At 42.4% G+C, this 19,711-nt stretch overlaps 1 protein-coding gene across 2 annotated transcripts in view; it reads left to right on the forward strand.

Annotated features, from left to right (window-relative positions):
* The first annotated feature begins 2,433 nt into the window (after positions 1–2,433).
* Positions 2,434–19,711, forward strand: part of Atp8a1 (ATPase phospholipid transporting 8A1) — a 214,804-nt gene continuing 197,526 nt past the window's right edge. For both annotated transcript variants that reach the window (XM_026386651.2, XM_077803452.1), the window contains exon 1: positions 2,434–2,814. In XM_026386651.2, coding sequence (XP_026242436.1) covers positions 2,766–2,814 — 49 coding nt within the window. In that variant the 5' untranslated portion in view covers positions 2,434–2,765. The remainder of the gene's footprint in view (positions 2,815–19,711) is intronic.

The raw sequence follows: 19,711 nt of genomic DNA on the forward strand, positions 1-19,711 counted from the left end.
TTTTCATTAGTACCTTGGTAATCTACTAGCACTCTGACTCAGCACCTCAGGTGTGCTGTATACTCAGTATTCAGTATATATTTTGCACATGATGATCAAGAGTGGTCCCTAGAGAAGCTGTCCTTAAATAACCTTCATCTTTCCAAGTTCATCAGCAGTGGTTATAAGACTGAAAGTTTTTAAATTATCTTGCTGACATCTGAATTCTACTACAGATTCTGTGACAAAGTCATATTGCTGGAAACAGAGTTCCCTGCCAGGGGTTGGCACACACTGTACTTCTCGCACAATGGAAGGTGAGAAGATCTGAGATCTTTGGAATGAAGCAGATGCAGATTAGTGCAATACTCAGTTGCAATCAAGTTTATGAGCCAATAAAAACGTGTGTGGTTTTTAGCAAACAGGAAGGAGTGGTTTTTCAGAAATGAGGGAGTTAGAATACACTTGCAATTATGGATAAAGTGGAAGTATAACCTGGGAAAAGACACATGGTAAGCTATAAACTGTACATGCAATGCTCTTCTAGGTATGAAAAACCATTTTCATTTCCTGTATGCATGACCTATATTGTCAACCTTGCTGATGAATTGTTAATGGGACATACATATCAAAGAGAATGCTCTATAGAAAACAAATGTAACCTCTGAAACTCCTTTCTGATAACTATTATTCATAAGAAAGCAAAATTGAACTTATTTGAGGGATCATTAGGAATTAAAAAGTAACTGCTCATAAATCACATAGTGTCATGCTGCTATATACTAATTTTGGGGAAAAAAAACCGGTTCTGGCTTTATAGAAAATTACACTTCAAATGTTAATCAGAAATGTACTATATTTTCTCCAGTTTATGTTAGCTAACTTCTAGAGCTAATACTTTAAAAAAATATTTCCTTGCTGAACAAACTTAATTTGCTTCAGATTCATATTCATTGAGCCAGAGGAAGCCTGTTTTATGTCATGAGATCCTGGGACTCAGGAGAAATAAAAATGGCCAGTGATGACAGTCTTGATAAGACTATGTTCATTTTTTACTTTTAGAAGACCATACTTTTAAATCGTGACCATCACTGAAACGGACACATTTATCTTTGAGTCCTGCTCTGCCCTGAGATATTCTGTGAACACTGGGAACACATTTTCTTTGTTCTGATCCCAGCCCCTGAATGAGAGCCAAATAGAGTGGGTTCCTCATAAATATGCATTGACCACCTGCCTGGGTATTCCTGTAGAGCTGTACTCCGGTGGTTAGCAAATGCTACCTGCAGGAAGCAGAGGAAATACAAATGGAGGTAAGATGCTATCATTTCTTTTCTTTTACTTATTTATTTATTTTTTGAAGCTTGGGTTATGATCACTTCTCTCAGCTTGAACGCTGCAGATCTCTCACTTTAGTATCTAAATGGAGTTTAAATAAAAGGCTCCCACATGAAGTCCTCTTCCAGTGGATACCCGGAGAAAAAAAAACAAGATGAAAGAAGAAGTAAAATGCTTCTAACTTAGTTTATTCCGTTCTCACCAGTTCAGCAGCTCACCAGAATCTATACAGAATCTTAATCCAAACTTGAAGGTGAAATCAGGAACAAATAAAAAAATACTGTATTTATTGACGAGTTAGTGGCATAAATCTTATTATATGAAATAAAAGGTAATGAGGTTGTAATAGTCTCAAAGATATGGGGCACACAATTTAATTTATGTATTTTATACCAAGATCCTACTCACCTTTTTGGATAAAACTACTGCGTCCAAATTTCTGCAGGTTTAACTAAAAGCAAAAACCTGAACAACACAAATGAACCACCTGCGCAATGATTTAGTTAACTTTAATTGCAATTTCAGAGCTTTATGAAGCTGCAGAGCATAAACTGGTGGGAAGTACCAGGCCCACATGCAGATGGGCCCAGAGGCACCCAGACTCCAGGGGCAGGAAGCGGATCAGCTCTAGAGACTTCAGGTCTCACTGCCTGTTGCTAGAGAGCAAGTGGGGCTCAGAATGAGTTCAAATGACGGTGCAGAGGGTAGGATTCCAACCAGACGGTAAACACGCAGTCCCTTTCCAGCTGGAGCAGGGACCAAAACCTGGTCATCGCAGACCCCTTCTCCAGTCTGCACACTCAAAACCCATCAACACCCCTTTCCAGAGGATGGGCGGCTCCTTTGCAATTAAAAGCCATAGGGTGCCGGGAGGGCATACATAAGCATGCTACCTCCAAGACACCTCTTCCCATCTGGCCAAGATTTGGGAGTGTCGCAATGGCATGGATGGCCTTGATGGGGGACACGGAGAACGGACACCGCGGGAAGGATCGAGGGCTCCCGGGCTTAGGAGACTGCAACTGTTCCCCCCCACGAGGCGTGGTACAGTCCGGGGCGGGGCGGGGCGGGGCGGAGGAGTCTCTCCTTGGTCTCTCCCCGCCCCTTCCCGCCTCCTAGCAGTGCTGCGGCGGGAGCGAGTAAGCGCGCGTCCGGCAGATCCCTCCCCCGGCGCCGGCGACCGGGCTCCGCCCCTCGCCGAGCCGCCCCCTCCGCGGCTGCAGGGAGAGCTCGCCCAGCTTTGCGGACGCTGCCACCGTCGCCACCGTCGCCTCTTCCTGCTACTGCTGGCGTTCCGGGGCCGCTCCGGGTGGCGACGCTGCCCTGGGTGGGCGGCGAGCCCGGGCGGCAGCTGAGCACCCGGCGCGGCGCATCCAGTTCTCCCGGCCGCGCGGCGCCGTGACAGGTGCAGAGTCTGGGCTGAAGTCTCACCTGCAGCCATCGCCGCGATGCCCACAATGCGGAGAACAGTGTCGGAGATTCGCTCTCGCGCCGAGGGTGAGTGACCACCTCAACAGGGGGACTGTGCGCGGAGGAGGCGCGGAACCAACCTGGGGCAGGGCTGTGAGTGAGCGAGCGTGCACGCGCGTGTGTGTGTGTGTGTGTGTGTGTGTGTGTGTGTATGTTTATCCGGCCAGAAATACCTTGTCCCACCTCTTCCCCTTGACAGTCGCCAGACTGTCGCGCCCGGTCCCTAGCGGACCCTTCTCCCTGCCCTGCCTTCAGTGCTCTCACAAATCCTTTCCAGGGTCCAGACCCTCGGAATTGATACCGGGAGCGAGCCCCAAGGCTTGCTTTACACCGCAGCGTGACCATTAGGTCCAAGTCACCAAGCGCACTTGCTTGCCCAACTGGCCACTAGCGAGCGAACCTCCAGGTTCTTAGCTTCCCCACCCTAAAGAACAGATCGCCAACCCGCCGCCCTCGTCTCCAGCGCCCACCTCTTAACAGCACCCACATCGCAGCTCCAGGGGAAGCGGATTTGCCCTTCACAACGTGTAAGACCTTTTGATCCATAGTCCCTTGCCTCTCTGGGCGCGAGGATTCTTATTGGAGTTAGGTGCTTAGTAGGTGTCATGCATTACAGTCTTTCATTCTGTCTTCTGCAGTGAAGTCTCACCTGGCTGAGTCTCTCGGATGAGGTTTCGTTTTTGTTTTTCCTTATGCCTGAAACCTGCACTTTGGCCAGTTGAGCTGATTTGTAGAAGATGTTTTCTTTGCTCCACCCAGGGCCAGCTGTTGAATGGCTGCGCTGGTCCACTTGTCGGTACTGAGCAACAGATGCCGAGGGTAGAGGCAAGGGAGGTTTGGTGGGCGAAGCACTCGTCATCCCAGCTGAGGAGCCCTCAGCATCCTATCTGGCCTGTAGCAGCATTCAGTAAATATTCCTTGATTTTGATCAGGGCGAAGCCAAGACTACATATCCCAAGTTTTGTTTTTCATTGCCATAAACCTATAGTTGAACCCTGCAAAGAGGATAACGTGTTTTTGAGAACTGAGCTATCTTGTCACCATTACTGATTCTCACCCTTCCTCCCCACCCCCACTCTTCAGTGTCAGGCTGGTCATAATAGTGGTTTTAGGAGAAAAAGAAATGTGTGTTTTACACACACACACACACACACACACACACACACACACACGGGGTGGGGGGGAGTCCAGGGATTTAAGGCAGGACATTTTATTTTTCCTCTGTAGTGTCCTCATTTGAAAATAGAGTTCCTGGGCTCTAATATCTAGGATTTCCTGATTTCAAGACTTAGGAAAATATTAAACTGCTCTGGGGAGAGAGCCACATAGAGTCAAAACTAACCTGTGTCCAACAGGAATTTAATACATACTTATTGTGATAGCAAAAAAAAAAGTCACTTATAGGACGTTTCAGTTTTCTACAGTTGAATAGATAATATTTCTTTTTAAATGTACACAGTAAATATGTACTCATTTTTACACTTCTAAATGAAGTTAATTTTGCTGATCACCCTTTGAACTGTAGAGGTGATGAAAATATAATATAATGGTGATAGTTGGTGTTTTCAAATAATAGCAATTGATGGATCAGATATTGTGGGGAATAGGAACAAGAAGTAAAAAAATCTAAAAGAAATGCAGAAAATCCTGTGGCATGTGTGATGATTTTATTAGCATTGAAGGCCTGCAGTGTTCTTTTTGATTGGCACATGTGTTTTACAAAACACTTTCACAGAGTTTATGGGATCTTACAATGCTCCTAGAGGCTGGCAAAGGTGGAGTAATATCTTCTAGTTGAGGAAATGATGGCTCAGAATGGTTTAGTAACTTGCCCAAGGTCAAGTGGCTAGTTTAGTGACACATTTGGTATAACAGCTCTGGGAAAACAAGGACTGCTTCTTACTTAATCTTTGTATTCCCTGGGCATCTAGCACAGTGTCAGGCACATTGTGGTGCTTGGTGAATGACCCTTTCCTCCCATATTGGTTGATTTGCTCAGAACTGTGAGGACAAAGTAATAACTGTGTGGGCTAGCGGTGTGGATTGTTGTCTGCTCTTCCCACATATTTCTTTCCTGAGCAATGTTCTCCTTCCATAGCTCCTGCTTCCTAAAGGGCCTTGCTCTGAACTGCAGTCCTTTGGGCCTCGGCTGATTGGATCAGGCTGGGCTCCTGACCCAAGGGCATCCAATCCATTGGTGACTCACACTTGTAACCTTGTGGTTTGGCTACAAAGATCTTCTCTGTTATTATATCTCTCTTGGGAAGTATTAAGGTTAGAGATTTTTATAGTGAAAATCAAAGCAGAAAGGGGCAGAGGCAAATAATCTGATGGGGGAGAATCTGATGACTGTAATAGGTCATGCTAATTCTGCTGAAATAAATAAACAAAACCCTTGAATAGATAGGAAAGAAAATGGAAGAGATAGGAAAATGCAGATGCTGAGAGAAGGTGGCCAGACCTTGGACTTGAAGCCCTTCCTAAGTTTTCTATTCCCAGTTCTCAAGAAGTTAAAAAAAAAAAATCTCTTTTTATCTCCCTTCTTGAAGTTACTTGAATGGGTTTCTGTTCCCTGAATCTAGATTGGCCAGGTGCATGACTGTCTTGCTTGTAAGTTGTTTGTAACCAAATTGGAGAGAGAGGACTGAAATGAAATAAGGAATAAATAGTCTAAGAGGGGCTGTTGTTAATTGAATATTGTGCTTGTTGTGGGTAGCATTGGTCCTGTACAAGATCAGGAATTTGATACATGCTTATTCCTGAGCAAGTGAATAATTCATTGAGGTATGATTTGATGAGTTCTCCTGCAGTGCTTTTCAAACTTTAAGGCATGCAGGAATCACCTGGGGATCTTGTTAAATAAAGGCTGATTTAGAAGGTCTGGGATAGGGCTGGAGCTATTATACTTCTGATAAGCTCACAGGTTATGCTGGAAGTTGCTGGTCTGCAGGTAACAGTCTTTAAAAGATTTTGCCATCTCTTGCAGTGCTTGGGAGGGCATTGAAGGTAAAGAGTAAGGACATGAAAAAAGCAAACGTGGCTTATTGCAGAGTTGTTAAGGAAACTAGCTAGGAACAAGAGGGAAAGTTGGAAAGGAGTAGGATGTAAGTTTGGACAGGTAGAGCACTGCTAGATTACAGAGCATTTTGAATGCCAAGATGAGTCATTTGGATATAGAATTGAATATGTGAACAAGAACTTAGAGTTCATTAATCTAATTTGAGTATGACACTAATACATAATAACTGACAGAGCCAGTCTGGAGCCAAATCCTTATAAGAGAGTGACATCCCAGGAGAAGTATCTTAGATAAACTAAGAAATACCGTGGATGGGCTGGAAGGAAACTCACTAAATAGGCTCTATTGCCAATAAAGTCTTAAAATAGCAAAGGTCAGGATTAGTACTGAAATGGAACAGTAAAAATGGGAAGGGAGGAATCAGATTTCTATCACTTAACTCGTTCCACAGGTACTTGGGACTTATCGGTGAGCACAGTGGCAGAAGCCTTGTCCTTGGTGGTGCTTTTCCTTTCTAGTAAGGCATGAGAAAAAGCCAACACAATAAATAAGCAAATGATAATGAGTGCTACTGAAGAATAAAGAGAAGGTATGAGGGTAAGGCCAGTGGATTTCAGTTCTCAGAGGGTTGGCCAGGCTGCCCTTCATTGAGCAGGTGAGGCAAGTAGTTAGCCTAGTAGGGACCTGGAGGAAGGGTGAGGGAACAGGCAGAGGGAATGGTCAGACAGAGGCTTCAAGGCAGGAGAGTCTGGAGTGTTAAAGGAACATGGAGGGCGAGAATAGAAGGAAATGAGGCCACATGGTGGGACTTAGCTGTATAGAATAAGAGGCAGTTGGATTTTTTTTTTTTAAAGCAATTCTCTAAAGCAGTAATCTTGAGTTCTAATGTTTATAATATCCCATGTCTTTAAACCTCATTAAAATGCAGTTTCTTTGGCTGCTTTATGAAGATTCTATTGAGTAGACCTGAGGTGGGCCTGGGGAACTGCAAAACGAATGAACCCCCTTGGATATTCTGGAGCTGGCTCAAATCTTCTTTACAGTCTTAAGCCCGACTGGTTGAGAAAAATTCCAACATCCCTGCCTCCCACCCCCAATCCACCAAGTACCACACATTCTGACTATTGAACCCAGGGCCTTGTATATGCTAAGCAAGTGCTACATCCCTGATTGAGATACTCTATTACACGATAAGGAAGTTGAGAAAGAGGGCCAATACCTTAAGAGAAGACCAAATTTTAAAGTAATTGTAAGACATCCAAATTGACAGGCTTTAAAGCTACTTAGGAATTTTGAAGTCAGATGTAGAAAAAAAATCATCTTTGGAATCTGAAATTCAGAGATAATACTTGAAACCTAGTCAGTATATAAATTTGCCCCAAAGCAAGAGTAAAAACCTAAGGTAAGGTTAAGATTTTAGGTCTCTTCTACCCTGGCTAAATTAAATGGATATCTAAACACAACATCAGTAATCTAGAAACAGGGACTGAAATAAAGGTAGCTTATACATTTTTTCCCACTCCTACAAAACAAGCCTGGAGATAGGTAGCTATACCTGTTACACAAACTCATGAGGGATATTGGCTCCTTATTCCTTTTTGCTTCACCATCCTGAGCAGATGACTTCCATAAAGTCACAACATAATTGCTGGGTGCCAGCCATCTTGTAGAAGTTCCAGGCAGGAAAAAAATGGAAGGGTTGTCCTGAAAAATGCCATACAGAGAATAATGCTTATTTTTGCATTGGCTCCCATCTGCAAGAGAAGCTGGGAAATGGAGTTTTCCAGCACAGCACATTACTCAGCAGTGCATTACTAAAGGAAAAAGGGAAACCAGTTAAAGGGTAGACAACAGGCTCAGTCACAACCAGGTATTCAGATTGCCAAAAACTCTTGCTTGAATAAAACAGGAACTGTTTTTAGAGCTTGTGCTTAACAAAATTACAAGCATTAAGTTGTTCAGAACTAAAGAAATGTACTCAGAAAAAAACACATTACCCATCCAATGGTTTGCATTTTATTCTGCTGAATGTGATAATGATAAAATGGAAGGCTGTTCCTGGTTATGTAACACATGTGCTGTGGGATCTATTTGGAAGTTGTCTTAGTGTCCTGAGGGTTTACTAAATAACAACTCTAAAATGTTTGCAACTGTACAGAATACTATGTTTCATTTACTTAAAAGATAACAAAAAGGACAGGAAAATTAATTTCTTGTTAAAGGAAATATTTTAGGAGACTATTTCAGTTGTTCAGATCAAAGATGACTAAGGTTCTTTTTTCCCTTGGATGAACATGCATTACCTACCTACTATGTGCAGCTAATCGGGTGGTGGGACAAAACGGGTGGTGAATGAAGGAGACCCCAGCAAAAATGTGGAGATGTGTTCGTGGCTTATAGCTGAAGTGACGCGGAGTGTAGTGATACATCATGTAATCAGTATTTCACATTTTCTAAATATGTCATTTTATTTCATGTTATTCTAACTGCATCAGAAATACATTTTTAGGTTTTCTAATCTATGGCATGGAATTCATTATTTTCCTCATCCTTTCATTTCAAAAATAGTGAAAATTGAATTGCGCACCTACATGACAGCCGTGGAAAGTCTGCATGTGTCTTAGGAAGCATTTGAAGCTAGTGAAGTGTTTGCTGTGTGGGTCTCAGGATTTCATTAGAATGGTGGTGCTGGGAAGACAGAGCTTTTGCTTTTCTTCTTCACCCTTCACCATCGCCTATACCTTTCAGTGATCTCATCCTCTGCAGAGTAACATCCTTCAAAGCACGAGAGTTTTTGTCTTGTCTTTCAGTGACGGGTTGCTCCCTGCAGGACATTATTGGCAGCTCATGTGTTTGTTGAATGAATCTGTGGCCTAGAGATGAGAATGTGGTAGAATCCAGGTTGTAAAGTACTCTGAGCTAAGTCCAGGTGTACTCAGCACCCTTTTACAAGGAACCCCCACACCACGACAAGAGCATTTCTGTGATTTCTTCATTGTTGTACCCTCCCCCCATCTCAAGTCCTACAGTTCTGCTTGTTTGTTGAGTGCACTGACACAGAGCTTTGTTCTGAATGGAGGAGGAGCTTATTACCTTTGTTCTTTCAATTGTAGAAGTACTGCCTGAGCATTGGTAAATCTCACATGGCACAGAGAGTAAAATCACCCCAGATGATGCCATCGAATATAATCATGTTGTGATTGTACAATTTTATAAATTTTATGTAAGATTTGTATATTTCTTAAATGTTCTCATTTTGTATATGCCCTTCTAGCCATTTTCCAGAAGAGGAGAAAAATAAGATCATACTCTACATTATTTTTAATCTTTTTTCCCCACTGACTAGTATTTCACAGACCTCTGTGTCCATATGATCTAAAGTTATATAAATTCAATGGAGGGTGTGATTTTTGTCTCTTGTCGCTTCTTACTTCTCTAATTCTTAGAGCAGTGATTTGAACTTGCTAGGGGCTCAGTCATTATTTATAGAATGCACAAATTGGTGTCATTGATTTTGTGACAGTTCAGTATTTTTACCTTAAATACGGTTTACTAAGGAATGTCCTGTGAGTGGGCATTTAGGCCATTTCCAAGTTTTTTTGTTTTGTTTTGTTTTGTTTTTGTGTGTGTGTTTTAAGTAGTTGTTTAAAAACAAAACACACACAAAAAAAGTGTTTGTATACTTCTCAGATTATTTCTTTGCGAAAAGTCTCTAGAAATGGAATTTCTGGGTGAAAAGGATGTCTCTTCTTATGACTTTTTTTTTGTTTTGTAACTTAGACATGTAAGCTGGAAGCTAATGGTGTTGAAACCAAACCATTCGTCTGAATTCTTTCATTTTAAATACCTTTTCAGTTAATTTTTATCTCTCTGGGTTTTGCAATTATATTGTGTATAATAAAGCAGAATAATTGTTTTTTAAAGCAGGGATTGAACACAGGAGTGCTTAACCACATTTATTTTTCTATTTTTGAGACAGGGTCTCGGGGCTGAGGATATAGCTCAATGGGTAGAGTGCTTGCCTTACATGCACAAGACCCTGGGTTCAATCCCCAGGACCAGAAAGATTGAGAGAGAGAGAGAGAGAGGGGAGAGAGAAAGAGAGAGAGAAAGAGAGAGAGAGAGTGTGTGTGTGTGTGTGTCTCACTAAGTTGCTTAGGGTCTCACTAAGTTGCTGAGGCTGGCTTTGAACTTTTGGTCCTCCTGCCTTAGCCTCCATAGCCACTGGAATTACAGGCATGTTATGCCCAGCTATTTTTTTTATTAGTGCATTATAGTTGTACATAATCATTGGGTTTAATTTGACATAATAATATTGACAGGGAGTTTAATTTATTCCATTTCAGGCCTCAATTTCCCCCCTTACTCTCCCCTCCTCCTTCTCTAATTTCTATTCTTCTACTCTGTTGGTCTACCTTCCACTCATTTATTGATTTTTTTAATTGGTGCTTTATAGATATACATAAAGATAGAATTCACTGTGGTATATTTATACATGCACATAATATAATTTAAGCTAAGTATTTTAAAATGTTTTCAGTTAATTATTATTGGAATAGGTATTTATTACTTATCCTACAAAAAAAAAAAAAAAACAACTCTTTTTACTCTGCTAGAATACCATGGACTCCAGTTCTGTTTTTAAGGTTTCATATAGTGGCCCCTACATAATAGCTAAGATCTTTCTCATTCTATTAAGAATTAGATCAGAATTTAGACCAGCTGGGGTTTAGCTAATAGTTCCAAGGAATCTTCTTATATCAAATTGGCTTTCATATCTCAAATCAGCACTAAGAAAGAGAAAACATGAGTCACAAGTGCTAGACATGTATGCAATTTAAAATATTCTAGTAGACATATTTAAATTATAAAACAGGTACCATTAGTTTTAATAGTATATTTATACTACTCAAACCTTAAATATATTAATATAAGTAATATGTATAATGTTAATATATAATAGTAATATAATGTTATAATAATATTTCATTTAGTAATGTATCTAAATAAAACTTAATATATTATAAGCATATGCTTCCTGTAACCCAGTGTATCCAACATTTATTGATATAAAATTATAAATGAGAGAATTGACATTCCACTTTTGCACTAAGCTTTCTAAGTCTGGTGGTTATGTTGTTTGTACAGTGTATCTAATTTGGATATGTGCTTGGTAGCCACAGTGACCACTGGCTCCTCTGCCGAACAGCACAGCTATAGATTCAGCCTCCAGCTTGTGCTAGCTTCATAGGACTTCCTAGAATTCTTCAGTATATAAATATTTTTTAATGAAAATCCAGAGCTCCAAGAAAGCTTATTAAAAATACATGTGTGGATATCCTTGTCCTCCAGCTTCCTTGCTGACAACAGGAGGCAGTCACTTATGTCCTCATAAAACCTCACACATTGTGTTTGTGCTTAGATAACACTGCTTTTCACATGGCCCCTGTGGCAATTTAGGGAATTTATGTGAACACATGTGTCATCTTTGGAAGGCTTGTGTTTTTTTTTTTCCTTCTTTTTTTTTTCTTTTAAAAGAGATTTGGTAAGCAAAACCCACTCTGCCTGTCATCCTATTAGTTTTATTTAAATATTAGCATAAATGTGAAATACTTTGAGCAGTACACTTTATGTTCAATATCACCATCACTTTCGTCGGTGTAAAGGGACTGTGCCTCTGAGCTTCATGGATTATTTACGCCTCTAATTGATGGGGCACAAGGAGGTGTCAGTTTTATATATATATATTATTAGTTGCTCAAGACAATACAATGATCTTGACATATCATACATGGTGTCAGTTTTAAATTGAACCTCTGTTCATTATTTTGTCTGAGCTATCTTTGAAGGAGGTGACTGATCGAGATCCATGGAGGGCTGTGCTCAGTAGCATCTGGTTAGTCAGGTGACAGTTCAGGCAGAGACTGCTTTCAGGAAGGACAGAGCTAAAGCTCTCCCAGGTTCTGGACCGGAAACCACTTTAGTTGATCTTTTAGATAAGACTGTTTTTGTGAGTGAAGCCCGTGAGCAGAGGGTAAATCAGAGGTGGTTTGTTCTGACACCAATCTAGACCAGCTGGGTTTCCAGAATGGCTTAGGTCCTTGTGACTTTCCCTGGTCCTGAGAAAAAGCTAATTTGGTGTAAAAGAAGTTTTCTTCCAGCTTCTGCAGACCCTCTTTTCCCTTTGCCCCTCCATCACAACCACATAGACTTAGCCCTATCCCTGACCTGAAAATCTCTGAGGTAGGCGGGCATTTAAGGAGCTCTGACTGGGCACTCTAAAGACATGAGCACCTGCCACCATTTCCCTGGCCCCTCAGTGCCCGCCACACAGCTCCCGGCCTAAAAACCCTGCCTCAGTCAGGTAGGAGGTGCTGATCAGCGCCCCTGGCTGGGACTCCCGGCTCTGCACTGGCCTGCTAAGGTTTCAGAATATCATGCACCTGCACTTTCTCTCCTGTTGCTCTTGGCCACTCATCCAGACCGACTTGTGGCCCCATGCAGGGAGCCTTTGGTTCTGAATGCATCTGCTGCCCATGACCACTCCTGCTGGCCACATCCTGCCACTGTCTTCATCTCGGTGGCTGTGAATAGTTGACTCCTTTCAGTTCCCGTCTCTCCTTTCCTTCCCCTTTCCTGGCCCAGACCATCTCCTGTCTCTGACCAAAGAAATGAATCAGGTCTCAGTATAAATTTGTCCCAAACTGCATGCGTGTCTCTGCACTTTAAGCTTGAGTTGGGTTCATGCCACTGTCTCTGCCGGGATGGTGGTGGTAAATGTTGCCAGGTAAACTGGATCCACTTATCTAACTTTATTTTCACTCTTCTGGGTAGATGTTAGAGAAATGACATGGGGAAGACCCGCCTGCCATCTTCAGTGCAGAGTGTGCCAAGTGTGGACAGGGCAGCGGAGACTTGTGAAGTGTGGCTTGTTTTGTAGCCACATTGTGTACCTCAGTGGTACTCAACCCTGGATGCATAGTGCATCGCTTGGGGGTGTTTCTGAACAGTGCCGACATGTGGGTCCATCCTAGTCCAGTGGCATCAGTCTCTTCTGTGGACCAAGTGTTGATATTTCATCGCCCAGATAATTCTAATGTTCAGGAGTAGTGGAAAGAAGATCAGATTGCATATTTATTTAGTCATATGTAAATACAGTTATTATGTAAATAACTTAATTTATTTAGTTATATGTAAATATGTTTAGTCATATATGTTGCCAGCCAAGAAATCAGAAGCATATGGATATTTCTGGTTTTTTTTTTTTCAATCTACCAAATTGCCTGATGGGTCTAATTATATTCCTTTTAATTTTCCCTCTTACAAGTGATGAAGTTCCTATGATGATATTTACTCAATTTTGAAGATTTTCTTTAAAATTCTGAATTGAACATTGAATTCAGCACCACCCAATGAAGAGTACAACATGTCTGAGTTTATTTTTAGCTGGTATTATATCTACTCTGGGAGCTTAGTGAATATGAGGTTTTCTGTGGTATCATTACTGGCTTTGTGCTAACCTGCTTACTTTTAGTGTATTATAATAATTAATAGCTTTATTCTTCTTTGAAACTTCTTTGGTAACCTTATTTCCAAGGGATGTCCTTTCTTCTATGGTGCATTTCTACAGTTATTGATTTATCCCACCATAGTATGAAAAGGTCTTTTATAGGTTAATGTCTCAAGTGTGAAAACTTACCACAAGTTCCAACTTATTTGCCTTTCCTGGTTGTGGAGCTGAAGGTCAATATTTGAGACTCTTAGTTTGGGCAGTCTGGGGGCTGTTTGGCCACTTGGATGAAGGCTGGTGGCTTCCGGCTGTAGGCAGTGGCCAGTGCTGGTGGTGAAGGTTATCATCTGCAGCTCTGGGGACTGGCAAGGAAACACCACAGTGCCTCAGAATGAGTGCATTTGCCCAGCCTTTGTGTGATTGTTTTGTATTTTATAATTCTCATTTATTTGTTTTTCATTTACATTTAGACTTGCCTTTATTGGATGATAGTGTGACTTGTACTTTACAGATGAAAACCTTTTTTTAAAAGCCAGGATTTGCCCTTATAGAGGAAATGGAGGGAAGGTTCTGACTTATTGGCTCAGTTTAACCCTATGGTTGCTTATGCCTGCTTTTGTTTAAAGTTCAGTAAAATAATCATTATATGAGTTATCACATGGCTTTTTTTGTTGTTGTTTTGGTTGTGGGTTTTTTGTTTGTTTGTTTGTTTGGTTTTTTTGTTTTGGTGGTACAGGAGATTGAACCCAGGGGTTTTACTGAGCTATATCCCAAGCCCTTTTTAGCTTTTATTTTGAGACAGGGTCTCACTAAGTTAACCAGACTGGCCCTGAACTTGTTGTATCCTCCTGCTCCAACCTCCCAAGTCCCTGGGATTAGAGGTATATGCCACTGTGCTCAGTGTGAGTTGGCTTGTTGTGAACTTCTGCATGAATATAATTAGCAAAGGAGAATTTTTAAAAGCCCTCTTGATTTCCCCAGGTGCCAAGTTGAATTTCCCCTGATCTTATTAAGTGACTTTCCCCATGGAATTTTTTATTCCTGTGGTTCATGAAACACTCATCTATAGACTTTAAGTTTGACTAAGCCTGAATACCAAAGCCTGTGGTCAGAACTTAGTAGTAATTTTTCTTTATGTCAGACATTTTTTTCATATGTTCAAATATGATTATTTTACTGAATTTTAAACAAAAGTTTAAACAGCCCCTTTTTTGTTGCTGTTGTTCCACTGGAGCAAACTAATAGAACCACCATCTCCACTGTTTAAGTCTTGTGGGGTTTGGGGTCCTTTCAGTCCTGGCTCTTAGACAGGGTGGCCACCTAACAACCCGTGTGCATTTGTTTTGTGACTTAACACTTGAGGCCATCACTCATTTAGTGCTGTTTCTTCTCACTCGCTTTATCCTCTTCAGCTAATGCCTGCTAAATAATTGACTTGAAGGAAAGTGCAGCCAAGTACTCAGAGTTCCCTGTAGTGCTGGAGTGAAACCTGGGTTCTAGTCCTTTCAGGCTGTGTGGCCTTGAGACTGTCTCTGAACCTCTCTGAGAATCCTGTTGTTCTTTGCAGAATGGTCATACCTATCTGTGAATCGGCTGCCTGTTGGAGAGTGAGGAGATGAAGCCTAACTGCACGCTGAAGTCTCCCGTGGAGCTTTTAACATGCTGACCACTGGGATCCACCCCAGATATTCTGACGGAATCTTAGGAATAAAAGTTGAAACCAGGAGAGGAGAGGAGGCTTGGACCAGTAGGCCTTTCGGAGGTGGTAGAATGTGGTCAGATCAGGACAGAGCTCGAAGGAGGGAGGGCCTCACAGATGGATTGATAGAGAAGGTGTTTCTTCAAAGAAAAAGAAGAGTCGAGAATGGCTAACATTTGAGGCCCTGAGACCCAAATGATGGTGCCATTTACTGAGACAGAAAACACTGAAGGAAGAACAGAAAACCTCCTTATATCTTACAAAAGAGTGAGACAGTCACCGCGTGCCAAAACATGTAGACAGTTTTCCTATTCTCTGCAAATGAGTATTGCATATTTCATCCAGGTTTCCATCCTCTCCTTCCCTCATCTTTTTTTTTTTCCTGAATATTCTTTAGAACTTCAGCAAACCTAACTCTCGGTGTCTCTTCCCCATTCCTTCCCATGGGTATGGATTTTAGGCATCTAGGAACCGCGTGGGTTCAGTCTGTTTGGGAGTGAGAATCTGTGGCCAGGACTCTTGCTCCATAACCAGAGCGGATGAGAACCGTCTCTGATGTCATCTTTGTGCTCTTTTGGCTCTTGGGGTGCTCTAGACTGCAGGGTCATTTTCCAGGACTGAGACGTTAAATGAAAGCACTCGCTAAACAAATGCCACTCAAAACTGCATCTGGTGAGTGATTAGGACAAGATCGAGCTGTTCAGATTTTGCAAGTTGAGTTATTAAAATGCTGGCGTGGTTGTGAAATCCCAGGGTGTTTTCTTAGTCTGACACACGTCGTCCTGCTGCACACGGCTCTGTGGTGGCCCAGGTATGCCAGCAGGTCCCGCGGGGACTGACCTCATGATGCCAATTGGTAGAGGCAGCACCAGTCACTGCAAGCTGAGGAGGCTCTTTTCTGCTCTGGCTGCTCTTTATTTATTAGGAAGTTCTTGAAGCTTTTGTTCCATCCATCTTCTCATTCTTCTTCTACCTGTGAATTGGGTGGGCTGATGGCAATCTCACATCGTGTAGGCGTCCTTGCTGTAATGTCACCGAGCTGGGTCTTTTAAGATTCGCAACCCACCAACTGTCATTCACACTCCTAGTTTAATCTGTTCAGTGGAGGTTTCTGCCTTTTGTGGCCACTTCCCTACAAATTGAAGGCTGTCCACCATGCCTTTCCTGCCCTTGGGCATACAAGTGGCGCCTATGTCTTGAAGCCCATCTTGTCTAACCAGTCTTGGGGTTTTTAAATACTGCCCCTGGTGCCTACGACAGACAAGCCATCCCAGAGCCACACCCATTCTCGGGGCCATGCTGGGCACAGTGGAGCTCTCTGGGACACCTGTATGGGTTTCCTGTTTTCCTAGCCTTGCTCAGTTGACTTGCTGGGTGTTGTGCCGCTGGGTTGCAGTTCTGCTCCTCAGAACCAGGCGGAGGCAGCAGTGTCGCCCCATTCTGTATCCTGGGTGGTTTCTATAAAGTTAAAAGCTGTTCTGCTGCTTGTAGGAAGTTCATGTTGCTGTGTGTGCTGGGCTGACGTGCCCACAAAGTCCTAATTGGCAGTAGGCTTTAGTTTCTTCACCAGATGTTTTTGATGCTTGAGGCTTTGTGTAAAAAAAAAAAAAAAAAAAAAAAAAAAACAGGTGAAGTATTTTTTCTCCCTCAGAAGTTCACAATAGAGGCAAGAAGCAGGTGCCACTCAAACTCCTCTGACTCATCCTGAGAATAATACAGCATCCCAATGATGTTATTTGGGTATTTTTTGCTGCTTTTATTAAAGTGAGGACGAGTTTGTAGGAACCAGTTATGCATCTGCCTGTTTTTGTGTTTAAAAAAATATGTAGATAGTTCTTTAAAAAGGAAGTTGTAATAATAACTCATAAGAATAATAGCTGCTTCTGTGGCAGTTTATTAAATTTTTTCCCGGGGGCCTTTTAAGGGCTAGCTCATTCAGAACAGTTGTGCAGTTGCATCTTCTATGAACAAATTGCCCCTGAAGTCAGCCGGGTTACTTAACTACCCTGCCAACGCCTGCAGCTACTCATTCATTCGGTGGTACTCTTCTGGGTACAAACTTTGTCTGCACAAGGCATCGTGTGAGTGGTTCTCTGATGACCTTATAAATGTCCTTTAAAAAATCATCTGGAAAGGATAAAATAATGGAATTCCAGAGTCAGAAGGGGACTTAGAATTCATTTCAGGCAGCACAGTACCTGAGGCAGCCTGCTTGCCATTGACTATCCATTTCCTGCTTGAGTACCCCTCCATGAAGGGATCGCACCTCCTAAGATAGTTCATTTCATTCTCAGCTGTAGTTCTTAGCAAGTTCTTTCTTGCTAAGAAAGCAATAAAAGCCGTACAAACATTCATTTTCTGCACGACATGCTCTGCCAGATATCCCCATATTATATTTGTACAATTGACATTTTTAGCCCTTTGTATAGGACCTTCAAGTTATTCAGCCTCTCAAAATACTCTTGAGTTCTGATCTTTTCATGTCAACTGTCTATTTCTTATGTCATCTGTGTCCTTAAGTTGTCTTTGGAACCCAGGAGTCTGGTTCCAGAATCCTGACCAATTTATGCAGTTACTCTAGGCAAGGGATCTCCTGGATCACAGCTGAGGCTCATAGGACTTGATCTTTGGGATCTCACTCACTCTTCCAAGTATTGCCTTGTTTTTATCTCTGTAAATCTGCCCCATTTTCCATTAATATACTTCTGACATGGTGTTAGTCCAATTTTCTTTACTATAATGAAATACCTGAGGCTGGATACATTTATGAAGAAAAGAGGTCCATTTTGGCCCACAGTTGTGGAGGTCCAGACCCAGGGGCCATATCTGGTGATGGCCTTCTTCCTCACAGTGCCCCAAGACAATGCAGAGCATCACATGGCAAGAGACAGGGAATGTGTGTGTGTATCTTCTCTGGTCTCTCTCCTCTTCTTATAAAGCCACCAGTATTTCGTCACAGGGCCTCCACCCTGATGTTCTTATCTAATCTTAACACTTTCCAAAGCCCCCATCTCCTAACACCGTAATCAGGTAAAGTTTCTGCTGTTTTATTGCCTCACAATGGGGATTAAGTTTCAGTACATGAACCCTGGTGGAAACACTCCAGCCATTACCCAAGCTGTGTTGGCATGCATGTGACTTCAGGTGCCAGGATATCCTCCAGTGTGACTCCAGTGAGTCAGGTGACCCTCTCTCTAGGTGGCAAGTTCTCATTCCCAGCAGGACATCTGATTGGCTTGGCTGGTCAGATGCCCAGTGTTGACCCTGACACCTAGGGCTGGGTTACCAGACCAGGAGGGAGGAATAGGGGACCAGGAGGCCAGTGGACCCAGGACTGGCTCTTTAGGGAAAGGTTCTCAGACCTGGTTGGATGCGAGGGATGGGAGGTGGTAGCCAAGGGATAAGCTCCAGCATGAACCTCCTTTCTATATGTTTGTCAGTTGGTGACAATGAATCCATATTGTTACACAGTCATGAAGCTGTGTGTCTCTGTCATATAATAGTAGGGTCTAGCCAGAAGTCTTCCTAAAATCCAGATGCTAGTGTTTCAAGAAAAGAAAAAGAGGAAGTGAGTCTGGAGGCTCCCTGGTCTCCAGAGGTCACCACCGCCCTTTAAACCATCCTTCCAACGAAGTGCACTTGGTTTTTGACTGGTATAGACCTCAGACTCGCTGGCCAATAATGGTATTGTTCACATTTAGGCGGTGTCAAGGACCTCTTCTGAGAATTCTGGGACGCTCTCCTGTGCTCTGTGTATGCTGCGAGACCCACTTTCACAGCAGTTGAATCCTCCCCAGTGTTACCTGAATTCTCAATTGCAAAAGGGAAATTTTTTTTTTTAACTTCCAAATTAATATTCTCAAAAAATTCCCACTCTGGGGCTGGGGATGTGGCTCAAGCGGTAGCGCGCTCGCCTGGCATGCGTGCGGCCCGGGTTCGATCCTCAGCACCACATACCAACTAAGATGTTGTGTCCGCCGAGAACTAAAAAATAAATAAAAATTCTCTCTCTCTCTCTCTCTCTCTCCCTCTCTCTCTCTTAAAAAAAAACAAATTCCCACTCTGGAACTCTGAAGGCACATGTCTAGGCTGCTGTTTTAATAAACAGTGTTTTATCATGCTCAGGATCTGTCGTCTCTCCTTTTTAGAACACCGGGGGATATTTTTCAGCTGCATCCCTTGAATCCTCTTTTGTTCACCATTGGTTTTCTTTCTATGAATAGTGATGGTTCCCTTATCCATTCTGAGTATTCTCACAGTCCTCTAGGCCTGTGTGTGTGTGTGTGTGTGTGTGTGTGTGTGCGCGCTGTGAAATAGAATTCTTTTACAGCAACCGGGTGCTGGCTTTTATTTCATTTCTTTTTTTCCTTTTAAAAAAAATCATCCCCTGCTTTCTCTTTTGCTTTAGTTGTTACAACTCGTGTTCGTTTCGACCTTTCTGGTTTTTAGATGACTCTCCTTGGTAGACAGTGAGGTGAAGTAGGAGTTGGGAAGTTCTGCTTTTTATTTGATGATCTGTTAACATTGCATCCTGTCCTGCAGGCAGCAGGCCTGTCTCATCAATGCCTTGTATTCAAAATGAAGAGGGGGGGGGAACATGTGGAGGTCTCTAACATTTTGTAAGACAACTTTCCTACTTCCTCAGGTGTCTGCACCGGTTATCACTCACTCCCAAGCATGGGATTCTATTTCCAGT

This window comes from Urocitellus parryii, chromosome 10 (genome assembly GCF_045843805.1).
Source record: "Urocitellus parryii isolate mUroPar1 chromosome 10, mUroPar1.hap1, whole genome shotgun sequence".
Lineage (NCBI taxonomy): Eukaryota > Metazoa > Chordata > Mammalia > Rodentia > Sciuridae > Urocitellus > Urocitellus parryii.